Genomic DNA, 27,010 nt, shown 5'->3' on the forward strand with positions numbered 1-27,010 from the left:
TTCTATGATTTTCTTAATAAAATCATAGAACCAATTGCCAAGGATACTAGAATTCTTCTACAATCTTTTGAGAGTTAGAACATTAAGAAAATACATCAAGATCACAATCGATGTGCGCAGTCCATTGCGCAATGGGCAGCTTCCAATTGCTTATATGGAAGCATTCCCCTCATTTCTATTTCACCTTGTCTTTTAGATTTCTATAGTGGGAAAGACCCTCCTTACAATCTATAGAGTGGGAAAGACCCTTACTAGTCTGTAGTATTTTAGCTAATCCACTTGATGCTGTATTTTGCTTCTATTTTCAATGCATGACCTTGATTCAAAAAACAAAAACTGGGCCTGTGGAATTTTTCTTGCTCCCGCCATTAAATTGAAGCCATGATTTTCAAGATTATACAAATTGCATGAAAGATTGTATAAAGATTGCAGAGCCATCTTTATGCATATATAAAAGGCATGCATATTAAGGATACATTTGGATACTAAGATGAAACAAGAAATTCTCAAAATTTCTCTCACAATTTCCTTTACAAACATCACTCAAATAAAAAACATTTTTCAATTTCAAATTTTTAACATTTTCATCTAATCATTACAACTTTTACAAACTTCAAAACAAAACACAAAAACTAATACAACTTGTTTAAACTCCAAAATAAAAATAATATTAAAAAATTATCTTCAAACAATTTTTTAACTTTATAATATTTTTATTCAAACTTTTTCTCGCTCATTTCCTAAAATCTAATAAAACATCTTAACTCAAACTATTTCACTACTACTCAAAGTAAAGAAGCACAAGAAGGGAGACAGTTTCAGCCTTTTGGTTAATACATGGGAGAGAAGAAAGTTTGAAATTTTTTGCTTATACTAGCTCAAAATAGAGTAGCAGTACAACTCCATGCCTTTATGTCTTTACCTTTGGCATATGGCGATGGCATAATAAATGGTTTTTTAACACATGAGAAGCAACAGTCTAAATGTGGCCCAAACCATTCCTATGTTTGAGAAGAACTTTGCCCATGGGAGTCTTCCTGTATTGACATCCACATCGCATAAGTGTAGAAAGAAAAAGCAAACAGAAATAAAAGGCTCAATTCCAAAATCATGATATACTGAACTCAGGCACAGCCTGACTGTTTCTACTCAAGATTGCAGCACCGTAGTCCAACTGTGGACATGGTGCACCGATGTGAAGCATGTGCTAAAAGTTTTTCTCCAGGGTGAAAATCCATCATGTCTATGAGTACGTACACCTCTATCTGCTAGAGCTCCAGAAAACATGGAATAAATTCAGAATGTGAAGCAGGTTATGCCAAAGATGTCTACCCTTGCTGTGACAGTGATGAGGTTTTCAGCCATAAGGGCCGCCCTAAAATGGCACTTCCATGAATAGAGAGGTACGCAGCATTTAACCTGGCAATCAACATCGAAATAGGATAAACAAGTTAATATCTTTTGTCGTTTGGTTCCATCATTTATGTTGCAAGAGAGAGAGGATTTACTTATCAACATCAGGCGTAGCCAATGGATCATATAACTCCTCTCTTTGTTCGACAGCAGGCACAGCACCTGCCATAGCAGCCATATCTTGAACACCATCAACCTGAAAATGAACCAATTAGGAATAGTCATTTTCAAATTACTTGTGATTCCCCTAAGCTAAAGCAAATATGTTCCATATACGTACTCTCTCTGTCATGCACGAGTGTGGGAAGGGTAACAATAAGATGTGCCCGTTTACATACATTCCAAAACCGGATTCTCATATTTAGCAATGACAATAACATTACAGGTGTTTCCTTAAATTTTGGAGAAGTAATCACCAACCTTCTTCAATTTTGAATTTTCCTCATCAAAATTCTCAAAATTATTGAGAGCTTAGGCTGTGTTTAGATGTTGAACTCAGTTGAGTTGAGTAGAGTTGAGTTGAGATGAAAATTGAAAATTAAATAAAATATTGTTAGAATATTATTTTTTAATATTATTATTATTTTGGAATTTGAAAAAGTTGAATTGTTTATTATATTTTGTATTGGAATTTGAAAAAATTGTAATGATTGGATAAAATGAGTTGAGATAGGTTTGGGATCCAAACGTACCCTAAGTTCTCGACATAGGTCATACATGCAATTCACTCAAACTTTTTCTAGGACCAACTTATTTGGTTTTAGAAACAATGGCTCACTAGGCCAAAGACAAAAAAACGATGACTCCATTTCTGTAGACTAAATTTACCACAGGCCAGCTGAAAAAAAAAAAAGACTAAATTTACCACAGGCCAGCTGAAAAAAAAAATGTAATAACATTTGTTGTTATAAGTAAAATAAGATATGCCTATCAAAAAAGTAAAATAAGATATGCAAAACTACTGTAATTGTCCAGGAATAACGTCGACAACGACAGGTGAAACTCATGTCAAAACAACTTACAGTCTGAGGGTATTGTGCATAACCAGCATATGAACTGTACGCATATAATGAAGGATCATTTGTAGCCCCATAAGTATAGGCATCATAGCCTTGTCCATAACCATAATAAGCACTCCATTGACTCGGATCTACTTGCTGACCCCAGCTACCGGGAATCTCCTGCACAAATGGTGACCAGATTAGAAGGCTAACCAGAGACAATATGTGCATCTATATCCATCAACCTGGCCGAATGTAAAAAAATAATGCAGAACATTTTTTTTATCGGTAAATAAATTTTATTAAAAAAATAATAATGCAGAACATTACCTATTTTATCTACAAAAGTCAATATGACTATTGAAATATGGCAGTTAGCATTCCATTTGACAACCTTTTCTGACCGATCCAAATTTTTTATTTCAAATTTCTGAATTATATTAAATAAATTTTTTTATTGATTCAGTGAAAATGGTTCGTTGAATGGTATGCCCCTAGCACAACTCGTGACTATTAGTAAGCTCTTTGATTCAAGCTCACTCTCATGACTATTAGTGAGCTCTTTTGACACAAGCTCACTCTTTGTTCCTTCCAACTGCCAAGACAAGATATGGCTAATTTACCAGCATTCCACCAGCATTATGTAACATCCGGCTTAATTAGTACATTCAGGTGTTCCTGGCTGATAAAATGAATCACCTGTTTAGCAGTCGGACTCCTACCCCAAGAAATGCGGACAATTTGTTGACCAATCATCTTCCCCTGCATCTTTTGGATTGCATCTTCAGCAGATGCTCTATATAGACAAATGTTGGAGAATCAGGAATCGATGGATAGTAGAAAAGACAAAGTGGAGAAAATAATTGACAAAAGTATTAGAGTAAATAAAGTGTATCCCTTATCCCACCACAATTTTTTTTCTTGCATAAAAAAGGAACATTACGGGGATGTTTGGAGAATAAGATGAGATGAGAAATCTGTGAATAGTAGTGAAATGGTTTGTGAATAGTAGTAAAATAATTTGAGTTATGATGTTTTATGGGGTTTTGGAAAAGGAGAGAGAGAAAAAGTTGAATAAAAAAAATTATAAAGTTAAAATATTATTAGAATATAATTTTTTAATATTATATTTGTTTTGAGATTTGAAAAAGTTGAATTTTTTTTTTTTTTTTTATTTTGTTTGAAAGTTTGGAAAAGTTGTAATGATTAGTTTGAAAATATTTCTGTTTGAATAATGTTTGGGAAGGAGATGAGATGAGATGAAATGAGATGGGATGGGATGAGATGGAAAAACATTACCAAACATCCCCTAAGAGTATCCTAAATTAACTCAACACCCAAGCTCTTCTAAAGGAAGGTAAAAGTTGAAAAGAAAAAGGGATGGTCATACATATGCTAGTAGCCACATGCAACATTGTAAGGGAAATTGGGTTTCACATGCACACAAATAACAAACCTTGTCCCAAACTGTACAAATCCACATCCTTTGCCCACAGGTATCTTGACATAGACAATTTCCCCAAACTGCAAAAAGGTTTGCTTCAGCTCCTCTTCCGAGACATTGGGATCCAAGTTACCGACAAAAATCTGCATAGATAAAAATATTTAAATAAGAGAGGAGACATAAGATCCCAAATGAGTGTCGTATGTCTTACTTACTGTAGTATTATTAGCATCATAATCTGCTGGAAGCATGGGCACTGGCGTTGTATACACTGGCACTGGGTATGCTGCTGCTAGAAAAGTCAATAGGTAAGAGAATAAGGCCAAAATAGCATCAGAAAATTTATTAAGCATGCTACAGGCCTGCCAAGGCCCATCTCCTATATAGGAAAGACATGAATCCAGCAGTACTCAATAAGTTAACAGTAATCAAAAGCAGAAAAAGATAACTTGTCCAAGCATCATTGTTAATGTACTTGGGCTATGTTTATGCTTTCTTATCAATAAAATTTTCGATACCCTTAAAAAATAGTTTTTATATATACCTTTAGCTGCAGTATATGGTTGAACACTAGTGGTCTTCTTCGGTGTAGCTGCACTAATGCGCATCGGCCTAGTTGAGCAATACACACCATTCATTTCAGTCATAGCACGATTCCTTTCAGCCTCATCAGAAAACTTAACAAATCCATATCCCTTTGAGCGTCCAGTATTTGGATCAGTCACAACCTTGGCACCTCTAACAGATGGATATTGAACTCGAAAGGTCTCTTGCAACAGATAATCAGTAACATCAGGTGCTAAATCTCCCACAAAAATAGAATGTTCAGGCCCAGCATCAGGACGCTTTTCCCCAATACCAAAAGAAGCCCAATTTAACCTGAAAGTTTGTTCAGTTCCAGGCATTTGAGTCCCATTGTAAGCCTGTAGAATCCTTTCAGCTGCTGCATGGGAAACAAACTCAACAAACCCATAACCCTCGGGCTGGCCAGTGATCTTGTTACGTATAATCTTTATTGATACTACCTGAGAAGGGTAGAGTTATCCATTTAAAAAATTAATAACATATCTTTCAAGGCCAGGCCACAGACCAACAAGCTTGCATGAGAAAATAACCACATGCACCCCATAACATCTGGCAGTTACCGACTTATGGCTCCAAGGCAATATTATGTCTCATCACTTGACAGACTGGTCTTTAGGAAGTGTTTACAATAATAAATAGCCCATGTTCATATCTCACTAGTCACTACGCTCTACCAAGCCATTCTTCACCCAAATGGAGCTAATATACATTAAACCCTGTAAAACTTAGTCTCAAACAATGCCAGTTGTTTGAAATTAAAGAAGCACGGCAGAAAAAGAGAACGTCTGTGACTGTTCAGAAAAGATCCATAAGAGGAACAGAATTCTCTGAAGTTTGGGTTAAGTACACTCAGATTGAACTCAAACACCAATACATTTGATTCTTACACCAAAAAGGCCATGCTGATGTTGTGTAGGTGATATTATAACTAAACCACATATCAGGGCAACTCCAAGACCATTTTAGGTATCATGCCATATATGTGAAACTAGGTAGCACCAGTGACTATAAAACATTTTTGTTTGATAAGTAAAGAGATAATAATAGACCAAATATAAAATCTGCTGTTATTCATCAATCTCCACTTCGTAAAGGGAAATTAGAATAAATAACGAAAACTCAACTTCCACTATCTCAAATCTTGTAAAGCTTGTGTGAAGCTAAAATTTAGACATCGACTCCCTATCTTAGTCCTATGATATCCAAATGTGGAGCTTCATCACCTTTTTTATAAAGCTGGATATACATGATCATGCAATTGATCTTAATATAAGTACCCATTTTTCTGTATTAAGAACTGAAACTCTGATATCCCCCTCACTGTAGACCAAAAAGTGTAGGGGGAGAGGCGTAACTCTGGAGACAGCTCATATAGAGCATGCTCAAAGAAAATGCACTTGAAAAATCAAAAGAAAATTGGGTAACTCGGTTTTATATAAGAGTACTGATAAAAATAAATAAATGAGTAACTAACAGCTAGCTTCTAGATGTTCTTTGCCTGAACCTATAGAGGAAGCAACCTTCTTTCTGCCCTCTGGGCTTCGTCATCATTATATATAAGCTAAAAAAAGACATTTTATTATTTTGTTTTCCTGGAGGGGTAGGTGATTATATGAAGTTTCAGTGTTATTGTAATACTAGATTTGTGCCCTGAATTGTTAGAACTGAAAAAGCTCCCATCTTACAAACCTAAAAGGCAGTTTTCGCAACAGAGGTATTTTGTTTGGTGGCCAGGAAAATGTAAAATTGTGTTTACTACATATGAAATAAATATACAAACGTCAACACTAGTAAGTAATGAAAAATATTTGGCTCAAGTGAAGACCAATTTTCTTCCTCATCGTCTTCTGACTCAATAACAACTTAAAAGTCAAGACCTTTACTTTTCGTTGATCAACTAAGCTCTCAAAGAAAAGACAAAGTACAAATATAGTATATATTACAGAGCAAATCCGGCCTCCCACACACCACAAATCCACCCATAATTCGCAAGAACTCACAGGTAATTATGAACTTGCAGACTAGCCCTAATCACTTGGTTTGACATTAAAGAAACAATCAAATTTTAAGCTCCCATTCAAATTACCTTACTACTACCCCCAAATCGAAAAGCCCGATCAACCCAACAACGCCGTTCCATTCTCACCGTGTAATAACAAAAGAAATCTGAAAAAATCCGACCTCTCAACCACACATAAACATTACAAACTCAAAAACAGCTTCCACCGAGTGTCTGGACTGGACTTGAAGACAATCAACTAATTTTAGTTACACACACACACACACACACACACATATAGAGAGAGAGAGAGAGAGAGAGAGAGGAAGAGAGGGAGAGAGGGAGGGAGGGAGGGGACCTCGCCAGTGTGAGCAAAGCAGGTATGCAGGTAGGACTCGTCGACCCAATACTGCAAATCACCTATCCAGAGAGTTCTGACTTCCTCCACCGTAGTTGGCTGATAGTAACCCTGAGACGACATCGTTGCCATCGTTGCCGTTGTACTTGCTTCCGCTCAAAAACCCACTCCTACTTATCGCTTGTTTTCTCAAATAATTTCACCTGTCCAGAGTCTCCAGACTCTATATTTTAATAAATAAAATTTCAACATCTTTTAATAAATTATTTTTCACTTGTTTCAACTAAATTAATAAAACAAAAATATTTTTGATCATTTTTAATCATTATCTCCTAATTTTCAACATATATTTATCATATTTGACATTTAATTTACCTAAAGATCTTGAACAAAACTACAAACATTATGAATTGCATAACAATCTTCAAGCATGGCCTCTAAACTTGGATTATCTCATCATTAAATTAGACTAGGTATGATACCCGCATATGCGGGGCTGGGGGCAGAGCCGGGGGCAAACATCTTATATGCCCTGCTCCTCGCCCACTTCAATGGTACAGATGGCCCATTGGGTCTAAAACTTATTTCTACGTCTAAAAATATTTTTTTGACCCAAAATATTATATAATTTAAATTATAAATTAAATTTATAAATATAACCATAATTTAAAAACTAATAAAATTTGTTAGATTTGTATTCACAATCCGAACAACAATTGTGACAGGCAATTTTCAACCTTTTGCAACGTTTAACCACACTTGTTCATCAATAGATTTTAGAAAAACTCTCATCCAAACTTTTCAATAGGCATAATTATTGCCATCAAAGTAAGGTGGTGATGAAAGTGATTGAAATCTATAAATTCGAACCACCTAAAGCAGGATCACACTTATTAACTAAGTCCGAATGGGATGAACTCCTCTCTGATACCAACTTAAAAATCAATGGTTCAGATCCCAAATACACTTAGAGAGGGATGAATAGGTATTTTCTAAAAAATTTTGACTATTTAGATTTATAATCAATCAATCAGCCAATCAATCAATCAGATCACTGGAAGTAATCAACAAAACAATTTTGGCAGCGAAGTGGAAACTCATTTGAAGAACGTGTTCAAAATCTAAAACACTTTAAGTGTAAGTCACCACTTAAAATCCACTATGGTGCAGGCGCAAAGCTCAGCTTATGAGGGAGATGGGCTCGACCGCGTATGGTGTGAGCGCAAAGCTCAGCTTATGCAGGAGATGGGCTCGGTCGTGTATGGTGCTGGCGTGGAGCTCAGAGGTCGGATGTTCGTATAGTGTATGTTCGTTTGAGGTCTTTATCTTGTTGTTGGCACTGGAGTTTGTGTGAGTTAACCCACACTAAGTGGTAAGAGGGCCCATCGACCCCCTGAGTCCACGTTAGGCAGTTGTCGAGCCCGTCGGCTCGTTTCCAAAGGTTACCTATGCATGGCGGTTGTGGCTTGAGTCAAGGGACCCGTCTTCTTGCGAGTATAAAGACTCGGCTTATCGAGTCAAGGAACCAGTCTTCTTGCCAGTGTAAGGACTCGACTTTGTTGGACAGGGGGTCGGTGCCAAATCTGAAGACTTGGGACATTACCTCGCAGCCAGTCAAGGGACTCGTCTTCTTGCGAGTGTAAGGACTCAGCTTATCAAGTCAAGGGACCCATCTTCTTGCGAGTTTAAGGACTCGGCTTTGTTGGACAGGGGGTCAGTGCCAAGTCTGGAGACTTAGGACCTTACCCCGCAGCGAGTCAAGTGACTCGTCTTCTTGCGAATGTACTCGACTTTTATCGAGTCAAAGAATATGTCTTCTTGCGAGTGTAAGGACTCGACTTTGTTAGACGGAGGGTCAGTGCCAAGTCCAAGGACTTGAGACCTTACCCTGCAGCGAGTCAAGGGACTCGTCTTCTTGATCTGCGTTCCGCACTACATGAAGTAATTTTGTTAGTAAAAATAAATTCACACAAATTTTGTGAGATAATACCTGGAAATTTCTAGTTGCTATAGTCAGTCCTTGCTTGGCCGAAAATTGTTCGTAGCTGTATGTTGCTTTGCCCTTCTTTCTCTCTTTCTTTTTCTTTTTCTTTTTTTTTTTTTTTTTGTTATTTTGGAAGCATGCCAAGTCTTTTCACTGGTCCAAACTGAATTGTGTCGAGCCCTAGGCGTTGTCCAAGCTGTGCAAGTGACGAATTGCCGAGTCCCACGTAACCGAGCAGTGCATGGTGTTGGTTTCCTGAGTCGTGCATGCGGTTGTTTCCCTTGCTGAATGTTTCCCGAGCCGTGCACTCGGTTGTTTCCTGAGTTGTGTCTTCCGAATCGTGCATGCTTATGTTGGTTTCCCGGGCTGTGTCTTCCGAGTTGTGCATGCAGCTGTTGGTTTCTCGGGCTGTGTCTTCTGAGTCGTGCATGCAGCTGTTTCCTGAGTGGTTGTCCGAGTTGGCGGTCTCAGAGCTGTGATGTCCGAGCTGTTGCCCAAGCATGTCAGTGTCCGTGTAGGTGAGCTGCCAAGCTGAGGGGCTCCAATGGTGGGCCGTGGAGGGGGGCTCAGTGTGTTAGTTCCCGAGATGTGCATAGTGTCCGAGTCCCGAGACGTGAATGTAGTGATGTTCACGTCTCATGCAATGCGGGGTTGCTCGAGCCGAGGAGAGCTTCTGTGGTGGCGAGCTGCCAAGTCCCTTGTTGTTGGTGAGCTGTCCAGTGGCCCTAAGTTGGGTGTCCGAGTCGTGGCTTCTGAGTTGTGATGGTATCCTAGCTTTGTGTCCGGGCTACGTGTCCACACAATGGCCAAGCAGTAGTGCGAGTTGAGTGGATTCTGGGCTGAGGAGATATTGTGCGGTGCTCCCGAGCACCAAGCTACATTCTAGAGCCGATGACCTCTATGTGGGCACAGTGCCGCCGCAACACTCCCATGTACATGGCAAGGTACATACGAAGTGGGTAGTGAATTGTCCCTATAGACGGGGGCCGTGACGGCTGGGCAAAGAGAGCTGTCAGTTCACATAGTGACCACCGGGTGGGCAGTTCCAGCTGCGAGCTCTCTGTTGTGTGCATGGTGGCGTGCGCCTGGGTGCACAGCCAATCATTGCATGCCAGCAGCGGGTGTCGGGGACACTACTGGGGTGGCTAGAGGACGCCGGTGGACTACGGGGGTCTTTGCCAGTACCCATCAGTCCATGACACAGCTGGGCCGTGCCCTGGCCCAGCGCACGAGGGGGATACGGTCCATGTGGGACCATGTCGTGGGGGAGCGGGCAGTTGGAGACTAGCCCAGAAGAATCAGACGGCACCGACGGTCATCATGGTGGCCGCCAACGCCGCGTATGGGTCATGCCACGGCTGGGTCGTGGCACCGCCGAGGGTGCGAAGGGCGTGGTTCACGTGGAACCATGCCGTGGGAGTGGGGTGGTTAGCGACCACCCCAGATGGCTCAGCGGGCCATAGAGTCACTAGGTGCACGGCGTGCACCCAGCTGTTACGTACCCCGTGCTTGGCACTGTGCACTTGTGCCACCGTGTACTGTTCTCGTCTCTAGGTGCCCCCACATTGAGTCTAGTGTCTCGGGTGCTGTGCATAAACCAAAATCCCAGAGTTTGGAAGATGGGCGACCCAGCCAATGTGCTATTCATCGTCCGCCCATTTTTCATAAATGTAAACGTTAAATGAAATTAGGAATACTCATCTATGAAGGTTTCATCTTTCTGTCTGGTGATTTATTCAGTGTGCCGAAAAATCGTCCTTCTCCCACCTCCGTAGAAGAGACGAAATCAGATCCCACAGAAGGCACCACTGTTGATGCAGTAAAAATCGCTCAATAGGCGAAAGGGGAGAAGGAGTCACTCCCGCCCACTGGGTGACTTGGGCCTCGTTCGGTGTTGTTTGGAGCCCCTGGCAATATTCTGGTACTGTTGTACTACGGCGATACGTACATCTATAACGGTGAATGGAAAACATAAATGTAGAGAAATAAAAGAGATGAACACATGGATTTACGTGGTTTGACTTAATGCCTACGTTCACGGGGGTTTGGAGAGGAGAAATCTACTATAATATTCTTGTTTATAGTCTCTCATGGTCTCATATCTCACTATACAATAATGATGTTGTATATAAATTTATTGAAGGAGAGACATTCACTAGAGCTCTATGTTCTCTAGTTAGAGGAGAGGTCGAAGAGGAAGAAGAACTGAATCTCTTTTCTTGCGTGCGTCCCCTTCCTGACATCCCATGCGCCCTTATCCCCCATGACCCTTCTGACTCTCTTGGCGTGCTGTCTCTTATGACCCTTTTGACCGCTTGCCCATTGGCATGCCCCTGTTGTCCCCTATTGTCACCTAACCCTTTCTTTTAGCACTCTCCGCGTGCCTCCTACCCCTTTGTCTCCTACTAGCCCAAACTATTATATAATTTAAATTATAAATTAAATTTGTAAATATAACCATAATTTAAAAACTAATAAAATTTGTTAGACTTGTATTCATAATCCAATCAACAATTGTGACAGGCAATTTCCAACCTTTTGCAATATTTAACCACACTTGTTCATCAATAGATTTTAAAAAAGCTCTCATTCAAACTTTTCAATAGGCATAATTATTGCCATCAAAGTAAGGTGGTGATGAAAGTGATTGAAATCTATAAATTCGAACCACCTAATGCAGGATTACACTTATTAACTAAGTCCCAATGGGATGAACTCTGCTCTGATACCAACTTAAAAATCATTGATTCAGATCCCAAATATACTTAGAGAGGGATGAATAGGTATTTTCTAAAAAATTTTGACTATTTAGATTTATAATCAATCAATCAGCCAATCAATCAATTAGATCATTGGAAGTAATCAACAAAACAATTTTCGCAGTGAAGTGAAAACTCATTTGAAGAACGTGTTCAAAATCTAAAACTAGGTGTAAGTCACCACCTAAAATCTACTATAGAAATTGATTTCGTTATAATCAATTTAGAAACACTTATAAGACTCTCGAAGAAAATAAATAGAACGAGTATCTCACTTGATCTCTACACCCCGACAGCTCCAGACCACTAACCTTTCTATGGTTTCACCACAAGCACCAACTAAATCTCTGCATCCATACAACTCCGTAAATCCTTCTAGCCAAAGAACATGTCCATACCAATGGATTCAACAGTACTCGAACACAGCATGGTATGATAGAGGTCTGATTATCAAGAGAAAATTAATCTTCTATACGCAACAGATCTTCTTAAGATTTTCTCTCAAGAATACAATGAATACGACAACTCTGGCTGTATCCCCCACTCGATAAGTTATGCATATTATTCTATATATACTTATGATGACATGATTAGACTACTTAAAGAGTCCAAACCCAAGACAAAAGCTATTTCTCAAGTCTTCACTTGAGCTAAGTGTCACTCCCGTATTGAGCAAACAATCTGAAATTTTTGCTCGAGGCAATGTCGCACTATGTGTCAAGCAAATTCTTTGTCTAATTCCAACTATTGAACGAATGTCGAGCGAGCTTTCGGTTTAAAACTCACTCGAGCACATATCAAATAAACTTTTTGTCTGACATTCACTCGAGTCATTGACGAGCGAATGTCCTTTTCTTGTCTTTTGTTCAAATTTCTTCTAGTAATCCATCATGTGTCTTGACCTTCAAAAATTATTATTCACATGAATAAAGTTCGTTGCATATATATGCCAACACACTAATTTTACATTAACAATTCCAATCATTATATTTCTAACAATATAGATGCTAAAAGAATATAAATTTCTCAAACCATTTATAGTCATTCCCACCAAACTGATAAAGATGTATCCTTTAATTGTCTTTATTCTTAAATTCTACAACTAACTTGGCTTTTCTATGTCATGTAATTAATTGAGAGTACTGCATCAGTGTGAGATTTGGATAGTGAGATAAGATGAGATGATTTTAGATGAAATTTAAAAGTTAAATAAAATATTATTATTATTTTGAGATTTGAAAACGTTGAATTGTTTATTATATTTTGTGTAAAAATTTAAAAAATTATAATAATAAGATAAAATAAGATAAAATAAATTGGAGTGATTCTTAAATCCAAACCAGAGTATTGAGTAAGAAAGAATTTTTTTCTCAGTATATTGGTTAAAGCAACTACTCATATTGTATAATGTATTTATATTTTTTTTCCTGGTTTGATTTTTTCCAATAAATTTCCTCCTAGTTAAAGGGATATTTGGAAACAATTTATATCTTATCTCATTCCATCTCATTTCCATCTTAAATATTATTTAAGTAAAAACTCTTTCAAACTAATCATTACAATTTTGTCAAAATTTCAAACAAAAAATAATTTAATTTTTTTAAATCTCAAAACAAAATAATATTTTAACAATATATTATCTATATAATGTTTTTATTCAATATTTTTTCTCTTATTTCTCAAAATCTCATCAAACATCATAACTCAAACTATTTCACTATTATTGATAAATTTTTCATCTCATCTCATTCATCAAACATCCCTAAGTTTGGAGTATGGACACATCCCTACCTACTGTCTACGACATTATAAAAACAAAAAACAAAAAAACAAAAAACTCTTTAAGAACTTCACTTATGACCAAACAAATTAAGGGCATGTATAGAGTTGCGTTAAGAGATTTAAAATGTACTTAAATAGTCTTATAAAGAGCTCTTTAATAAAAAAAAATTAGGTTATTTGAATATTATATATTAAAGTACTTTTTAATTTCGAATAAACTAAAAAGTACATTTGAGGAAATACATTTTTTTCTCAAACGTGCTTTTCCGAATCATAATCCGGAATATAGTTCAAATTTAGAAAGATCGTCAATAAATGAAAATATTCATACAATTAACTTTCAGATAATTACAACTTTCAAACTTTTAAAGATATGATAATAATTTTTAAAAAATCAAATGATCTTTATTTCTAGCTCAGAAAATATTTTTTTAATTTATTTTTAAATAAATGTAATATGTTTAAAAATAATTTAAACGTATGATTATAAAAAATTAAATAATTTTTTAATAATATAACTTATTATTTAAGGTATAAGTAATAATTCCTAAAACTATAAATTATAATTAAGCTATGGGGTTGGGAAATCTTCGGGAATCGTCAATCCGCCGTATCCTGCGGACGATGGCATGCAATTGAGAGGCAAGTCTGTACGTATATTCACTTCATTATTAATTAGGCGGCCGATGGATTACTTTATTAAAAAAGGAATTATTTATTGGTTTCAAAATGATCCTATATTGAAGGTCACGACTTTAGCAAATTAATGGACATTTTTTTTAATAAATTAATAAAAAACTTTAGCAAATTAAACGTCTCACTCAGCCACAATATCATGTATTGAACATGTGCAACGACCTTTTATATTTATTATTTTATCTAAACTGAATTCTTTTTATTTATGATAATTTATTTTAACAATAATTTTTAAATAATTATAATATTTATTTCGGTCATTGCAATTATGAGGAGATATCACTATACTATATTTACTAAAATTCGTTTTTAAATTAATTGAGACGCTTGCTAATGATCATTACTTGACAAATAAAAAATACACAAATTACATGAACTATATATAATTATACTTTTGTGATATAATATACTACAAGATTACATATTGATAAATAAGACAGTTTAAAATTCAAGCAAAACAACACTTGGAAAAGGTCATGACCTATGGATGGATCATGTTTGATAGCGTTTGATTAATCAAACCCATTATCTAAATGGTTCAAAATTAGTTGAACCTTGGCCGGGGCAATACCTGCCTTACATAGGTGGCTTATAATCACCACATCCGGTTCCCATTCCTGTGTGATACTCCATGTGATAAGGATAAGGGTAAGGAAATCTCATATGGTAAGTATAAGGATAGGGAAACCTCATATGATAAAGATAAGGGTAGGTGGTGAATAACATCTCACGTTACTTGGAAAGAAAAGTTCCTGCTTTTTATAAGATTCCAATTGAGCTCTAATTGTATTATTGACTAGTCATTTTAGAGTATAGGCTATGTGATTTGGGCCTTCTATTTGAGCGTTATAAATTGTATCAGAGTCTATTTCAAAAAAAAATATGGGACTTGAGCCGTGCCATCTACAACGGACAAGTCCAACAAAGACGTTCAAAATTTAAGGGGGAAAGATTTTGATATATATAATAAGGATAATGGTAGATAGTGAATGCGATCTCATATTGCTTGGAAAGAAAAAAGTTCTTACTCTTTATAAGATTCTAATGGAGCTCCAATTGTATCATTAACTAATCATTTTGAAATATAGGCCATGTGGTTTGGACCTTCTATTAAAGCATTACACCCTTACACAAGCAACATTGTATTTTCATCCCGCCGATAAGGAAGAAGAAGAAGAAGGGGAGGAGGAGGAGGAGGACAATAAGATGAAGGCGACAAAGGAGTAATAGAAGAAGGCGTAGAAGAAGAAGAGGATGATAATAAAGAGTAGAGGAAGGGGAGTTAGCAAAAGAGATCAAGATTTTGAAGGAGAGAAGAAAATGAGAAAAAAAAAGAATTAACAAACAAACAGACCAGCAATGAGATCATGAAAAATAGAGTGGAGAAGAGAAGTAGAATGGATAAAAGTAGTGGATCACGATCTCACCATGCATGCATGGTGAGATGATCTTTGATCGTTCTATTCTGTCGAGCATACTAAACATGATTAGTACATTATATTATGGATCGATCTCATTCATTTCATCTCTTCAAAACTCAATGTAGAACTAAATATTGAACACAAAATTTTCGAAAATTTTAATTCTCTCATATATACATGATGAATTTTGAACTAATTAATTAATTAATCCAATTTCCAAAATCTCAAAACTATTCTGTTTGATGAGCATACTTGATTATGTATACTATAAGGCTCAATTTGGATTAAGAAACACTCTTAATACATCTCATCTCATTATTATAATTTTCACAAATTCTCATATAAAATATAATAAATAATTCAATTTTTTCAAATCTTAAAATAATAATAATATTAAAAAATAATATTTTAATAATATTTTATTCAACTTTTCATTTTTATGTTCACAACTATCCTATATAAAGTTACCATCCAAACCTAACCAAATAAAATGAAAAATTCTAAATATACAGCACGCAAAAGAAGGTAGCTAGGTTAAGTAGCTAACACAGTAAATTAAATGCCGGTCAGCTAGATAGCTGGTTCTTTCCTATGTTGCAGTATTTACGTAACAAGATAGTATTTACGTAACAATATAGTATCGTAGCTGGTTCTTTCCTAAAGGTATTTACGTAGCCCTACTTCATATAGTATCGTAACAATCAGCTTCTTGAATTCTTGGAAATGAATTATTTATTCTCGTAAAAAGCAATATTGGTCTTGAATTTGGATCTATACTAACTATATTATTTATATATAATTAGTCAAAAAAGTGCTAAAAGACAATTTAAAAAAAATATAAATATCATACACATAAAGAAATCACACAAAAATAAATTCATAAACTAATATAACTTGATTACAATATGTATGATACATGTTAAATTGTAAAATCACTTTTATTATAAAATAGATCTACCGTACGTATCATATAAAGTCATATAATTAATTTATGTATTTACTTTTATCAAATTCTTTATAGCAATAGATCTATTTTGTTACGTCTCATTTATTAAGAGGAGGATTAAAGTTTAGTGAATCATATTTTAAGAGGTTAGGAGAGACCATATATATAGCCAATCGATGAATAATTAACAATATTAATCATTCTATAAACCAATTGCCCTTAATTAAAGTGCATATATATGATATATATTAACCAGATTTAGGGGCTAATTTTATCAGGAGATTATTAAAAAGAATAGGGTAGTAGTTGCTTTTAAATTAGCTAGCTAGCTAGATCAAGCCGAAGCTGACTCTATATATACATGACTAATATTCTTGAAGGTTAGAACTTTTGGCAATACATACTGTATACAGTACTTGATCGTGTGTTCCGAAGCCGTAATTTAATTAATATCGACAGCTAATTTGTGATCGATCGGATTAATGCTGCATGCTTGGTAGCTGATCATGAAGATCGGTAGTATAAATATTTTTACAGCAGATTGATATCCATCATCTATATATATGTGAATGACAGTGATCAGCAAGGCCATATATCCATGCATGCATGGAAGCCACAAAAACAGCCAGTTGCCTTCCATTTGGCATCGCATTCATCTGCACAGGCATCCTCGTTAATCTTATCCAAGTATATATATATTTACTTACACAAAATATACAGTTTTTTTTTTTTTTTACTTGCTTGCCTATGTAGTACTACTCATGTTCTTTTTTTAATTTTAGCTAATTGTTTTCCATTTTTATTAGATATACGTATGTTTTTTCTTTTTCTCTTTTACATGCATGAGATGATTTATTTGGGTTCTTTTGCACAAACGCATATATAATTCATTTAGAATTAATCCATACTTTAATCATAAAAAGATTTTATAAAAATAAACTTATAAACTGACGTCATGACTTTATATATAAAGTATGTATGTCAGATTACAAGGCTCGATTGAAGTTAGTTTTGGGGTTGTCATGCAACCAATCGAGGTCATTTCTCGACTGAATTATAATTTAATATCTATGCATGTAAAATGCTTGTTCTTGTGAAACATTAATATATGAAGAAAAAATTAAGGTCATAATTAATTGGATTTCTTGCATGTTTCTTTTGATTTTTCTCTCATTCTGTTTGCTTATGTCTCAATATCGATCGATCTTTGTAATAATCGCAAATGTGTACTCAGTTCATAAAAATAAAAAATAAAAAATAAAGGATCGATCGATGAAGCTGGAGTTTTCTTGTTGTATTAATATTACTGATCATCATGTTTTATATATATATATATATATACTGTGTGTGTAATATATTAATTGTTGTACTAATTAATATATATTAAATTTTCAGGCCACTTGCTTTCTGATTGTTCGACCTCTATCAAAGACTTTGTTCAGAAGGATCAATGGAGCTGTTACAGAAATTTTGTGGTTGCACGTCATTTGGCTCATGGACTGGTGGTCGGGACTCAAGGTATGTATATATATAAGGCTAGGTAATCGAATAGGCTTTTATATATATTATATGAAAAAGACTATTATGCCGCCCCAACTTGACCGTTCTTTTTGACCGCTTGGCAAATTTTTTTTTTTTTTTTTTACGTAGTGATTAAGGAAGTGCTTTTAAGTGTATTGGTATATTTTTTTATTTTTAAAAAATATTTAAATGTATTAAAAATGTAAAAAAAAAAAAAAAACAGACTGGGGCGCGACATGCCCAACGGTAAATGCTGGGCGACAGAGTAGCATTGCCCATATTATATATAAATAATGATCATGCGAGGAGTACTACTTGCATGTTTTTTCAATGAATGGAGGATACATGACAATTTTTTTAAGTACTTAAAATTATTAAAAAAAAATATATGCATTCACATGCTCATGAACGAACACTTGTCATTTTTATAGGTGGTTTGGATCACGAAGTTTCATCCAATCCAATTTAGAGGAAAACTCTATCCATATCATATATATATATATATGTTTGATGTGTATATATATATATATATATATAAATATATTTATATATGAGATGAGTAATGTTAGATATAAGTCTAAATTATGTAAACTAGCGTTATGCAGACCTTTTAAAAAAAAGTAGATCTTACTAAAAAAAATAATTTTTTTATACTCTTTCAGGGTGGAGTCCATGCACTGTTTTACAAAGGGATTAAGTGAAGCTTGTATATATATCTAGTGGTTGTACAAATCATTATTCATATGAGATATCAACAGCATTACAACAGGCCCTTGAATCCTTGATATTCACAAATCCATGTTGATCATCAAGTTGATCTTATAAATAAATTCACTTTTCCAATTTCTCTAGAGTACGTAAGGCCGGAGATTGATGTTTAAGAAGATGAAATTAATTAAGATGAATGACTACCTTCTATATATATATATATAAATATACTGATCGTCTATATATATATATATATATATATATATGGCTACATGTGATGGATTGTCATATATAATTAATTTGATTTATTTTCTTTGAATTTAGTATGTATTCAAGTTCTTTTAATTTTGATATCATAACAATATTATTCGAAAATTGTGACACTTTGTTAAAAAATAATTTTCATTTTACATAATTACCATTTATTTTAAATAGAGTGATATAATAGTTTTAGACTAATTGTAGATTTATCGTTTTCCAGACTTTTAACCCAAATTTTCAGCTGGAATCTACTCATCTTTGAAATGGCAATGAATTAAGTCTTAAGAGATATGATCAACACTACGAAATTTGCAGTACTTTCTTGTAGATTTTCCGTAAAACCCTCCCCATAAATGTATCAACAGCAGTACTATTTTTGTAAAACCTACAGTAATAATACCAAAAGATATTGTTAAAGAATTTTTTATGAGCTATATATGAATATATAGTTGGGTACTGATCATGTTATTGGATTATTAATTCAATAGTTTTTGACACTTAGTTATAACTTCGATTTGCAGGTTCAATTATATACAGATCATATGGATACTTATCGATTAATGGGTGAGGCATGCAGCATTTGCAAATATACGATCCTTTAAAATCAAATGATCTAGTTGTAAACTTGCTATATCTACAGGAATAGATCAGCAGAATCTCTGTATCTCTGATCTGATATCATATGAAATTATCACTTGTTTTAAAAATTTAATATGATAGAAAGATGTAGATTTAGTTATTTGTATTATATTATTAATACTCCATGTTTTCCAAAATATATAGTATATCGAACATCTAGTACCAATAAAAAAGAACATATATAGTATATCGACCACCCAATACCAATAAAAAAAATCATAGTGTACATATATATATATATATATATATATATATATATATATATATATAGCTATGTAAGAATCAATGCATGAATCTTAAACCCTTTTTTGAAAAAAAAAATGCTATTAATTCTTTGGTTTGGGTAATTTCAGGTAAAGAACATGCAATTCTCATGCCAAATCACATGTGTGATGCCGATATACTAATGGTTTGGCTTCTAGCTCAGGTACACGTGTGCAATTCTCATGCCAAATCATCGATATTGCATGTTTGTAAGTTTTAACAGGATCGGAAAAGAAACGAAAAAGAGTGGAATTAGAGCTAATCTTGTACGTACGTCTTCGATCAAATGGTATTATAATATATATATATATATATATATACTGGTGTAATATTTGTTCTTAAATATATATGTATAATATGTAAGCTTAAATATTATTGTACGTGATAATCATGTAATTAATATATTGAATAATATCAGATACAGTTTTAGTGTGTGTACGTCACGCGCATGCATTCACTTTGAGAAATGGTGGGGTCCATATTTAAAAATAATTTTTTAATCATGTAGGTCTCATATATATTCATTTTATTTAAAAATAGTACGCAAAATTTGTACACTCTAGAACTGTAAATATTATTAATCAATATATATCCCTCTCCCTTGAATCTTCTTGGATTTAATTTCCCTTCTTTAACTCTACATTAATCTACATGCACGTTGCTCTGAATATTACAGCGCTTCGGTTGCCTTCGTAGTGCACTAATGGTTGTGAAGAAATCTTCAAAATATCTTCCGGTAAGTTTCCAAACATACATACATATAATATATAATATATATATATATATATATATATTATATTATGACCAAAATTTCTTAAAAATCTTGTAATAATAAAGACTCATTCTATATATTCTCAAATCCGTCGTTGATTTATCTACATCACTTAAATGATAAAATTTGATAATTTGTAACGATTTGATAATAGAATTTTTTAATAATAAATATTAAAAAATGATAAACATACAACACTTTACATAACGATATTTTAAGGGAGTGATATTTTTATAAAATACCTTAAAAATTAACATCATTTTACAAAAATATCATTATTTTATAACATATGTTATGAAATATGTTGTAAAATATGTTATGTGAATATCACTACTCATAAATATTTATCACGTCTAAAGTACTACTACGTACGTACGGAGTACCGGAGCTAAATCTATGTGCAGATCTATGGCTGGGCAAGCTGGTTCTTTGAGTTTATTTTTCTGGATCGAAGCTGGGAAAAAGATGAACACTACTTGAAGGTGTGACATATCATGCGTTATATATCGTTATTAATAAATTAATTAACATGCAGTGCTACTACAGAAATTTAATTTATATATATATATATATATATATCTATTGGATGGATGGTGGATGCAGTCAAGTCTGGAGGGGCTGAAGGATTTTCCCAGGCCATTTTGGCTAACCATGTTTGTTGAGGGAACTCGAATGACAGAAGATAAGCTTTTGGCAGCTCAAGAGTTTGCTGCTTCGAGAGGGTTGCCTGTACCTAGAAACGTCCTGGTCCCTCGCACCAAGGTAATTCATTAATTTCATGATTGTATGTTTGATCAGATCGATCAGAGTCGTCCATTCATTTTCATGTGAATTAATTTCATGCAAATTCATACATGCATATATAATTTTTAGATGTTTTTTTGTTATTTTTATCATTGCAGGGTTTTGTTGCTGCAGTAAAACAAATGCGCTACATTGTTCCAGCTGTTTATGATGTTACCTTTGCTGTTTCCAAAGGTCATCCTCTTCCTTCCTTGTTGAGAATATTTGAAAGGCAACCTTCTGAGGTAATAACTTATAACGTGTCTTGAATCTTGATACGAGATATTGTTGGATTGTGAAATTCGTTTTTATTATAAATTAAATAATATTTCACATCAACTCACGTCAGTTTGTAAGTTTATTTATGTATAATCTCTGTATACTGCAAAGAAATCATATAAAAATAAATTTACAATTAGTTACAAACTAACGTGGCTAGCTTGATAATACGCTAGATTCTAATTTAGTTTGTTTTATTATAAAGTTTATATCTTATGGCTAATGTTGAGTCACATTAGCTTATAAATGTACTTTTATAAAATAAAAATAAAAAAACATATAGATATAGTACTTGTCATGCACCTTTGACTTACTCCCAGGTACTATTTCACATCTTAATTTGTAGGTTAAAATTTACATTAAACGATATTCGATGAAAGAATTGCCAGAATCTGACGGTGACATTGCCCAATGGTGCAAAGATAGATTTGTGGAAAAGGTATGAAATGGTACCATTTGGACTAAGAGTAGTGTTATTTGAATTATGTTTTTATTATATTATATTATGTTATTTGAATTATAATACGTAGGTATATTATCTATATGACATAATTTGATAATTTATAAGATTTAAATAGACTCATCTGTTCAACGGGAATCGAATGACATTTATAATATTTTAAATCAAATTATATCATTTAGATAATGTGTGGTGTAAACATTTTCAAATAGATTAAAATACAAAGGTAAGACATCATGATGTAAAATTACTATTTATTACAAAAACTTTGAACTTATAAAGGTCGCCATCTTCGAACTCGATCTCATATTGTATTGTAAGGGGCAACTTAGGAAGTAGCTGGATTAATGGCAGTACCTTTAGAAGACTGCCAAGAACGTCTACATGCAACAGCTAGCCACCGTTTATATAGATAGGCCTCGTAAGTTGTACTCGTTGAAGTGTTGAATAGGGTTCAAATTCAAATTTTAATTTTGAAAATGGGTTAAAATCTATCTATTTCACTGAGGGTTTAAAGCCCTATAATATACATGTCTACGTGCACAGAATAACATGATAAATTATCACTTATCCTAATAATTTAAGATTATGTGAAGAGTTAAATTATTTAATTATTTATATTATATCTTTAACCGTTAATTTTTACAATAGAGGGAATTTACTTTTCCACATGAACCTGAAATAAAGACTAAGCAATTGTGAAATGATCTTAAAAAGGAAAAAGAAACACCATAAAACTATGTTGAGTGGGGTAAAACTCGGTTTTTGGTGGATGGACAAAAGTTCAACTAAGGCTCCATTTGGATCCTTGAATACATTCAGATCATCTCAGTTGGGCTCGAATTTAGACCTACTCGAGCATCCGAACACGCAAAAGTGTATCAACTGAACATAATTCTGTCTAGGTTTATATTGTTCCATGAATTGCATACAAAAAGTAGTAGAAAATTATTTTTTACAAGCATTGAGGGAATTTATGTTATTTATTAGTAAAAAATTTAATAAATTAATTATTCAATCATTATAATAACTTTCCAATCATTGGTGAGATACATAGATTTTTCAATTTCTCAAGAATAAATCTAAACTCATCTTAGATGGACCTCACAAAACTCACTCTATCATCTCAACTCACTACTATTCATAAAGAATTCAACTCATCTCAATATCTAAACGCAGCCAAAGTGGAACGCGTAGGAGGTTGTCGTCAGCATGCACTAAGGTAGATATTAAGTTTATAACCAAACAAGGAAAAAGGAGTGGGAAAGAGAAAAAGAAAAGAAAAATAGGTATTTTACAAAGGGCAGTAAAATGGAGAAGACAAAGGAGAGGAGGTGGAGGAGAGTATTGTGGGAAAGCCACATCGATTCAATTTGAATATAAGACTTCTGCTTTAATACCATATGAGATTACCACTTACTTTAACAATAAAGCAATAACACAAGTCATGGCGATTCAATTTAAATTAATAAAACGCAAATTTAATTATTTAGATTAGATTACTAACAATAACGCTGCAATAGCCAGTAACAGAATTTGTCAATGTTTTCTCAAAGGAGAAAAACTCAAGTTTTGGTCACTTTCTTAAATATCATGATCTTGTACGATGTTGAAATGATACCAGGATGCAATGCTGGAAGAGTTCAGAGCTGAGGGTACATTTGGGGGGAAGGAAATTCCAGATGGAGGCCGTTCCTTACAATCACTACTTGTAAGATGCAAAATTTAAGCTACCTTAATGCCTCATAAAGCAAAAGAAAAATATTACTGTTAATCCACATGATATGCCACAACAAATTTGATTTTAAAATGCAAGAAAATTGTTTATTTGTAGACAGTTATTTTCTGTTAAAATAATTATTTACTGTCAAAATGAATATATATTTTTGTCAGAAATGCTTATTTTTCTTATAGTGAATTTGCCTAATAAAAATTATTCAAAATTTCATTATATTGCTTTTTTTTTTTTTTCCCGGTTAATCTATAATTCTGAGTCTTTTTCTTTTGTTGATCTATGTTAATAATACAGGTCTACATTACTTGTTTGTGTCTGTGTTGTGTGGGGATCTACAAATTCAACCAAGCATATTCCCTATCATCCACATGGAAAGGAAATGCCATTTTAGCTGGTGGATTGGCCATGGTGGTTGTCGTTGGCAATATCTTCGTTGAATACACAAAGCTGCCAAAAAGAGCTCTCATTGCTGCAGCTGCTAAAGCAAATATGAATTAATTAATTGAACTAAGAATAATCTTTGCTACCACACCACATGCATGCATGCTCCTAAACCATATGATATATATATATATATATATATATGTATATATATATAGATGGGGGCATGCATGCATGCTACATGATATAGTGTATATTTTTTCCCTGCATCTTGTTGAAATAATATGGATTTCCTTAATTTATGCATGCTTTGAACAATTAATTATGTATTTGATATATATATATATATACACAATTAATTATGTAGCCGAAAATGTGATTAATTTAATTGAAATGGGATAAAATAGAGAATCAAGTTTTGATTGAACTCAAAACTCATATCCAATATGAGTTGGATCATTTGTTATTTAATTAATAGATGTAAATTCAATCTTTTAATGTATATCCTAAAGTTTTTCTTAATTTTTGTTTCCAAAAATGGAGGATTAGTTGCTTTCTTTCTCCCCTGCCCTTGATTGAAATTATAATTGAGTTCTGTTATATACAATCACTTTTGTGTATTCTTTGGCCACTTCACTGATATGATTAACCAAAACAGTTATTTTACATTAAAAAAAATGACGCAGCCAATCGTATTAATAGTGAAGTGTGCAAAAGAGCGCGTAAAAATAACTGCACATAGAGTTTTTGATTATAATATTATAATATTTTATATTTAAAATCGTGAGACAATATTTGTAATATTTTATAAAAACATGATTTAAACAATACCAAACAGTTTCAGTTGAGAAATATTATTTTTCAACATAAATTTTCTCATATTTAATCACATAATCTAATATGTTGTGTTTTAAGTGATTAATTTATTCAAATGATTGATTTATAAAAACAATTAAATTGCATCTCATCAATCAATACTGCAAATCATGACAAAAATCTTAAAAATTAAAAATAATATTACATTTTCCAAATATGATAGCCATTATCATATTTCCTTAAAATTATAATACCCAAGATTTGAGCGCCTGGATGTAAATTACTATTTGGAAAAATGAAAAAGAGTACGAGTAATTTAGAAACTATAAATATATCATTTTTTGATAGGGGTTAATTATAAAATCTTTATTGAGTTTTCATTGATTTGCAAAAAAAGTCATAGGTTTCTAATTTTAACAATTAACTCATTGAGGTTAAAAACTTTAACAATTAAATGATCCTTGCCTCCATCTTTTTTTATTTTTTAATATTTTTTATAATTTCACTAAAGGCAAAATTGTGGCAATCTGTCCAAATTTGATATGCGATATGTTAGAGAAAATTTATTTATAAGTCTTATTTTTTACACGCCGAACGGGCCAACACCGTTAATGTAAAAGTTTTTCATATAGTTATGTTAAAAAATAATGGCATTTTAATTTATAATAGGTTCCACCATAAGTGGCTTATTACCACACTAGTTTATGTGTAGCAAAAGTCGGTACGTTAATTTCATGTCTACAAGTTTATTGAAAAATATAAATAATTATAGATATTAAAAATTATTTTAAACGATAAAAGATTAAGAAAAATATTTAATGATAATAAATATTATTAAACAGAAAATAATTTAAAAACAAAAGTCCTGTGAACTAATTCAACAAATACAAAATTATACAAATTTTTTTAACAGTTATTTTATAAGTTTAATTGTTTTGTAACTTTTATTTCAAGAAAATAACTTGTAAATGGTTTTGTTGAATTAATTAATACATAAAATTTTGTTATTTTTATAATTGTAACTACCATTTCTCTTTTATTTATCTCAGCTTTTTGGTAATTTATTGAATACGTTTAAATTTTTCTTTGTTTTTAAATTTAGCAGTTTATTAATATTTGTATTTTCCTATATATTTTTCCTCGTGTTTATCCATATTAAAACCTTTTTTTTTTTTTGGTACTTTTAGAATTATTTTATATTTTGGATAAAATGACCGACATGACATTTTATGTGTATATTTTAGACGGAAATGACATTTATGTGTCGTATTTTTTATAAAATAACCGACATGACATTTTTGTGTCATATTATAGAATTATTTTATATTTTTGAATAAAAAAACATAAATGGGTGCTGCTGGTGTGCGGCTCACCTTTGACCGATGGCGTGTCTATAGTGTAAATTATATATTTTAATTTTTTTTTTTACTTTTTAAAATTTTTTAAATATTTTTTAAAAATACAAATTTTACCAATATATTAATATTAAATTTCTTAATTATTAAATAAAAAATAAAAAAATTAAATATATAAACGATAAAAATAAAGAACAAACTTATGAAAACACTATCATTTTCCAACCTAAATATGACATTTATGTGTTTTATTTTGAATAAAATGACTGATGTGTCGTATTTTGACATTTATGTATCATATTTGGAATAAAATGACACACATGGCATTTATGTGTCATATTTTTAGGATTATTTTATATTTTGAATAAGATGGTGATCTCAAATATAAAAACACACTAATTAAAATAAAGAATTTTTTAAGAAAAGTAAATTTTATTAACAAAATTGAAAATTTGTTATTAACACACGTCTTTTTTTTTTTTTTTTTTTTTTTTTCACCTTTCATATAAGTAATAGTCAATGGATGGATAAAATAATGTCACAAAACTACCCCAAAAATATTTGAAAATAAATATCACTTTCTCGAAAGTAGAAAAAAAAAAAAAGAATATACTTTAATGGACCCATCACTTTCGTTAGCCCCAAATA

At 32.9% G+C, this 27,010-nt stretch overlaps 2 protein-coding genes across 4 annotated transcripts; one reads left to right on the plus strand and one right to left on the minus strand.

The window, feature by feature from the left end:
- Positions 1-853: 853 nt before the first annotated feature.
- On the minus strand, positions 854-6,992 carry LOC121241306 (polyadenylate-binding protein RBP47B'). Of its 3 annotated transcripts, none has more exons than XM_041139024.1 (8): positions 6,801-6,992; positions 4,403-4,883; positions 4,074-4,144; positions 3,871-4,001; positions 3,114-3,210; positions 2,436-2,594; positions 1,509-1,609; positions 854-1,419 (listed from the first exon to the last, which is right to left on the minus strand). In XM_041139024.1, the coding sequence occupies exons 1-8, from the start codon at positions 6,930-6,932 to the stop codon at positions 1,329-1,331; spliced, it is 1,263 nt and encodes a 420-aa protein (XP_040994958.1). In that variant the 5' UTR covers positions 6,933-6,992; the 3' UTR covers positions 854-1,328. The 3 variants fall into 3 exon arrangements, with proteins under 3 accessions (XP_040994958.1, XP_040994957.1, XP_040994956.1); XM_041139023.1 differs by having other exon boundaries at positions 4,074-4,147; XM_041139022.1 differs by having other exon boundaries at positions 4,074-4,150.
- A 9,948-nt stretch (positions 6,993-16,940) lies between these two features.
- Positions 16,941-24,489, plus strand: LOC121240325 (1-acyl-sn-glycerol-3-phosphate acyltransferase PLS1-like). Its single transcript, XM_041137740.1, has 11 exons — positions 16,941-17,075; positions 17,784-17,906; positions 19,400-19,442; positions 19,871-19,944; positions 20,458-20,517; positions 20,958-21,035; positions 21,157-21,315; positions 21,456-21,581; positions 21,962-22,054; positions 23,700-23,786; positions 24,105-24,489. Exons 1-11 carry the CDS (start codon positions 16,995-16,997, stop codon positions 24,306-24,308), a joined length of 1,128 nt encoding a protein of 375 aa, XP_040993674.1. The 5' UTR covers positions 16,941-16,994; the 3' UTR covers positions 24,309-24,489.
- The last annotated feature ends 2,521 nt before the right edge of the window (positions 24,490-27,010 follow it).

This window comes from Juglans microcarpa x Juglans regia, chromosome 7S (assembly GCF_004785595.1).
Source record: "Juglans microcarpa x Juglans regia isolate MS1-56 chromosome 7S, Jm3101_v1.0, whole genome shotgun sequence".
NCBI classification, from domain to species: Eukaryota; Viridiplantae; Streptophyta; class Magnoliopsida; order Fagales; family Juglandaceae; genus Juglans; species Juglans microcarpa x Juglans regia.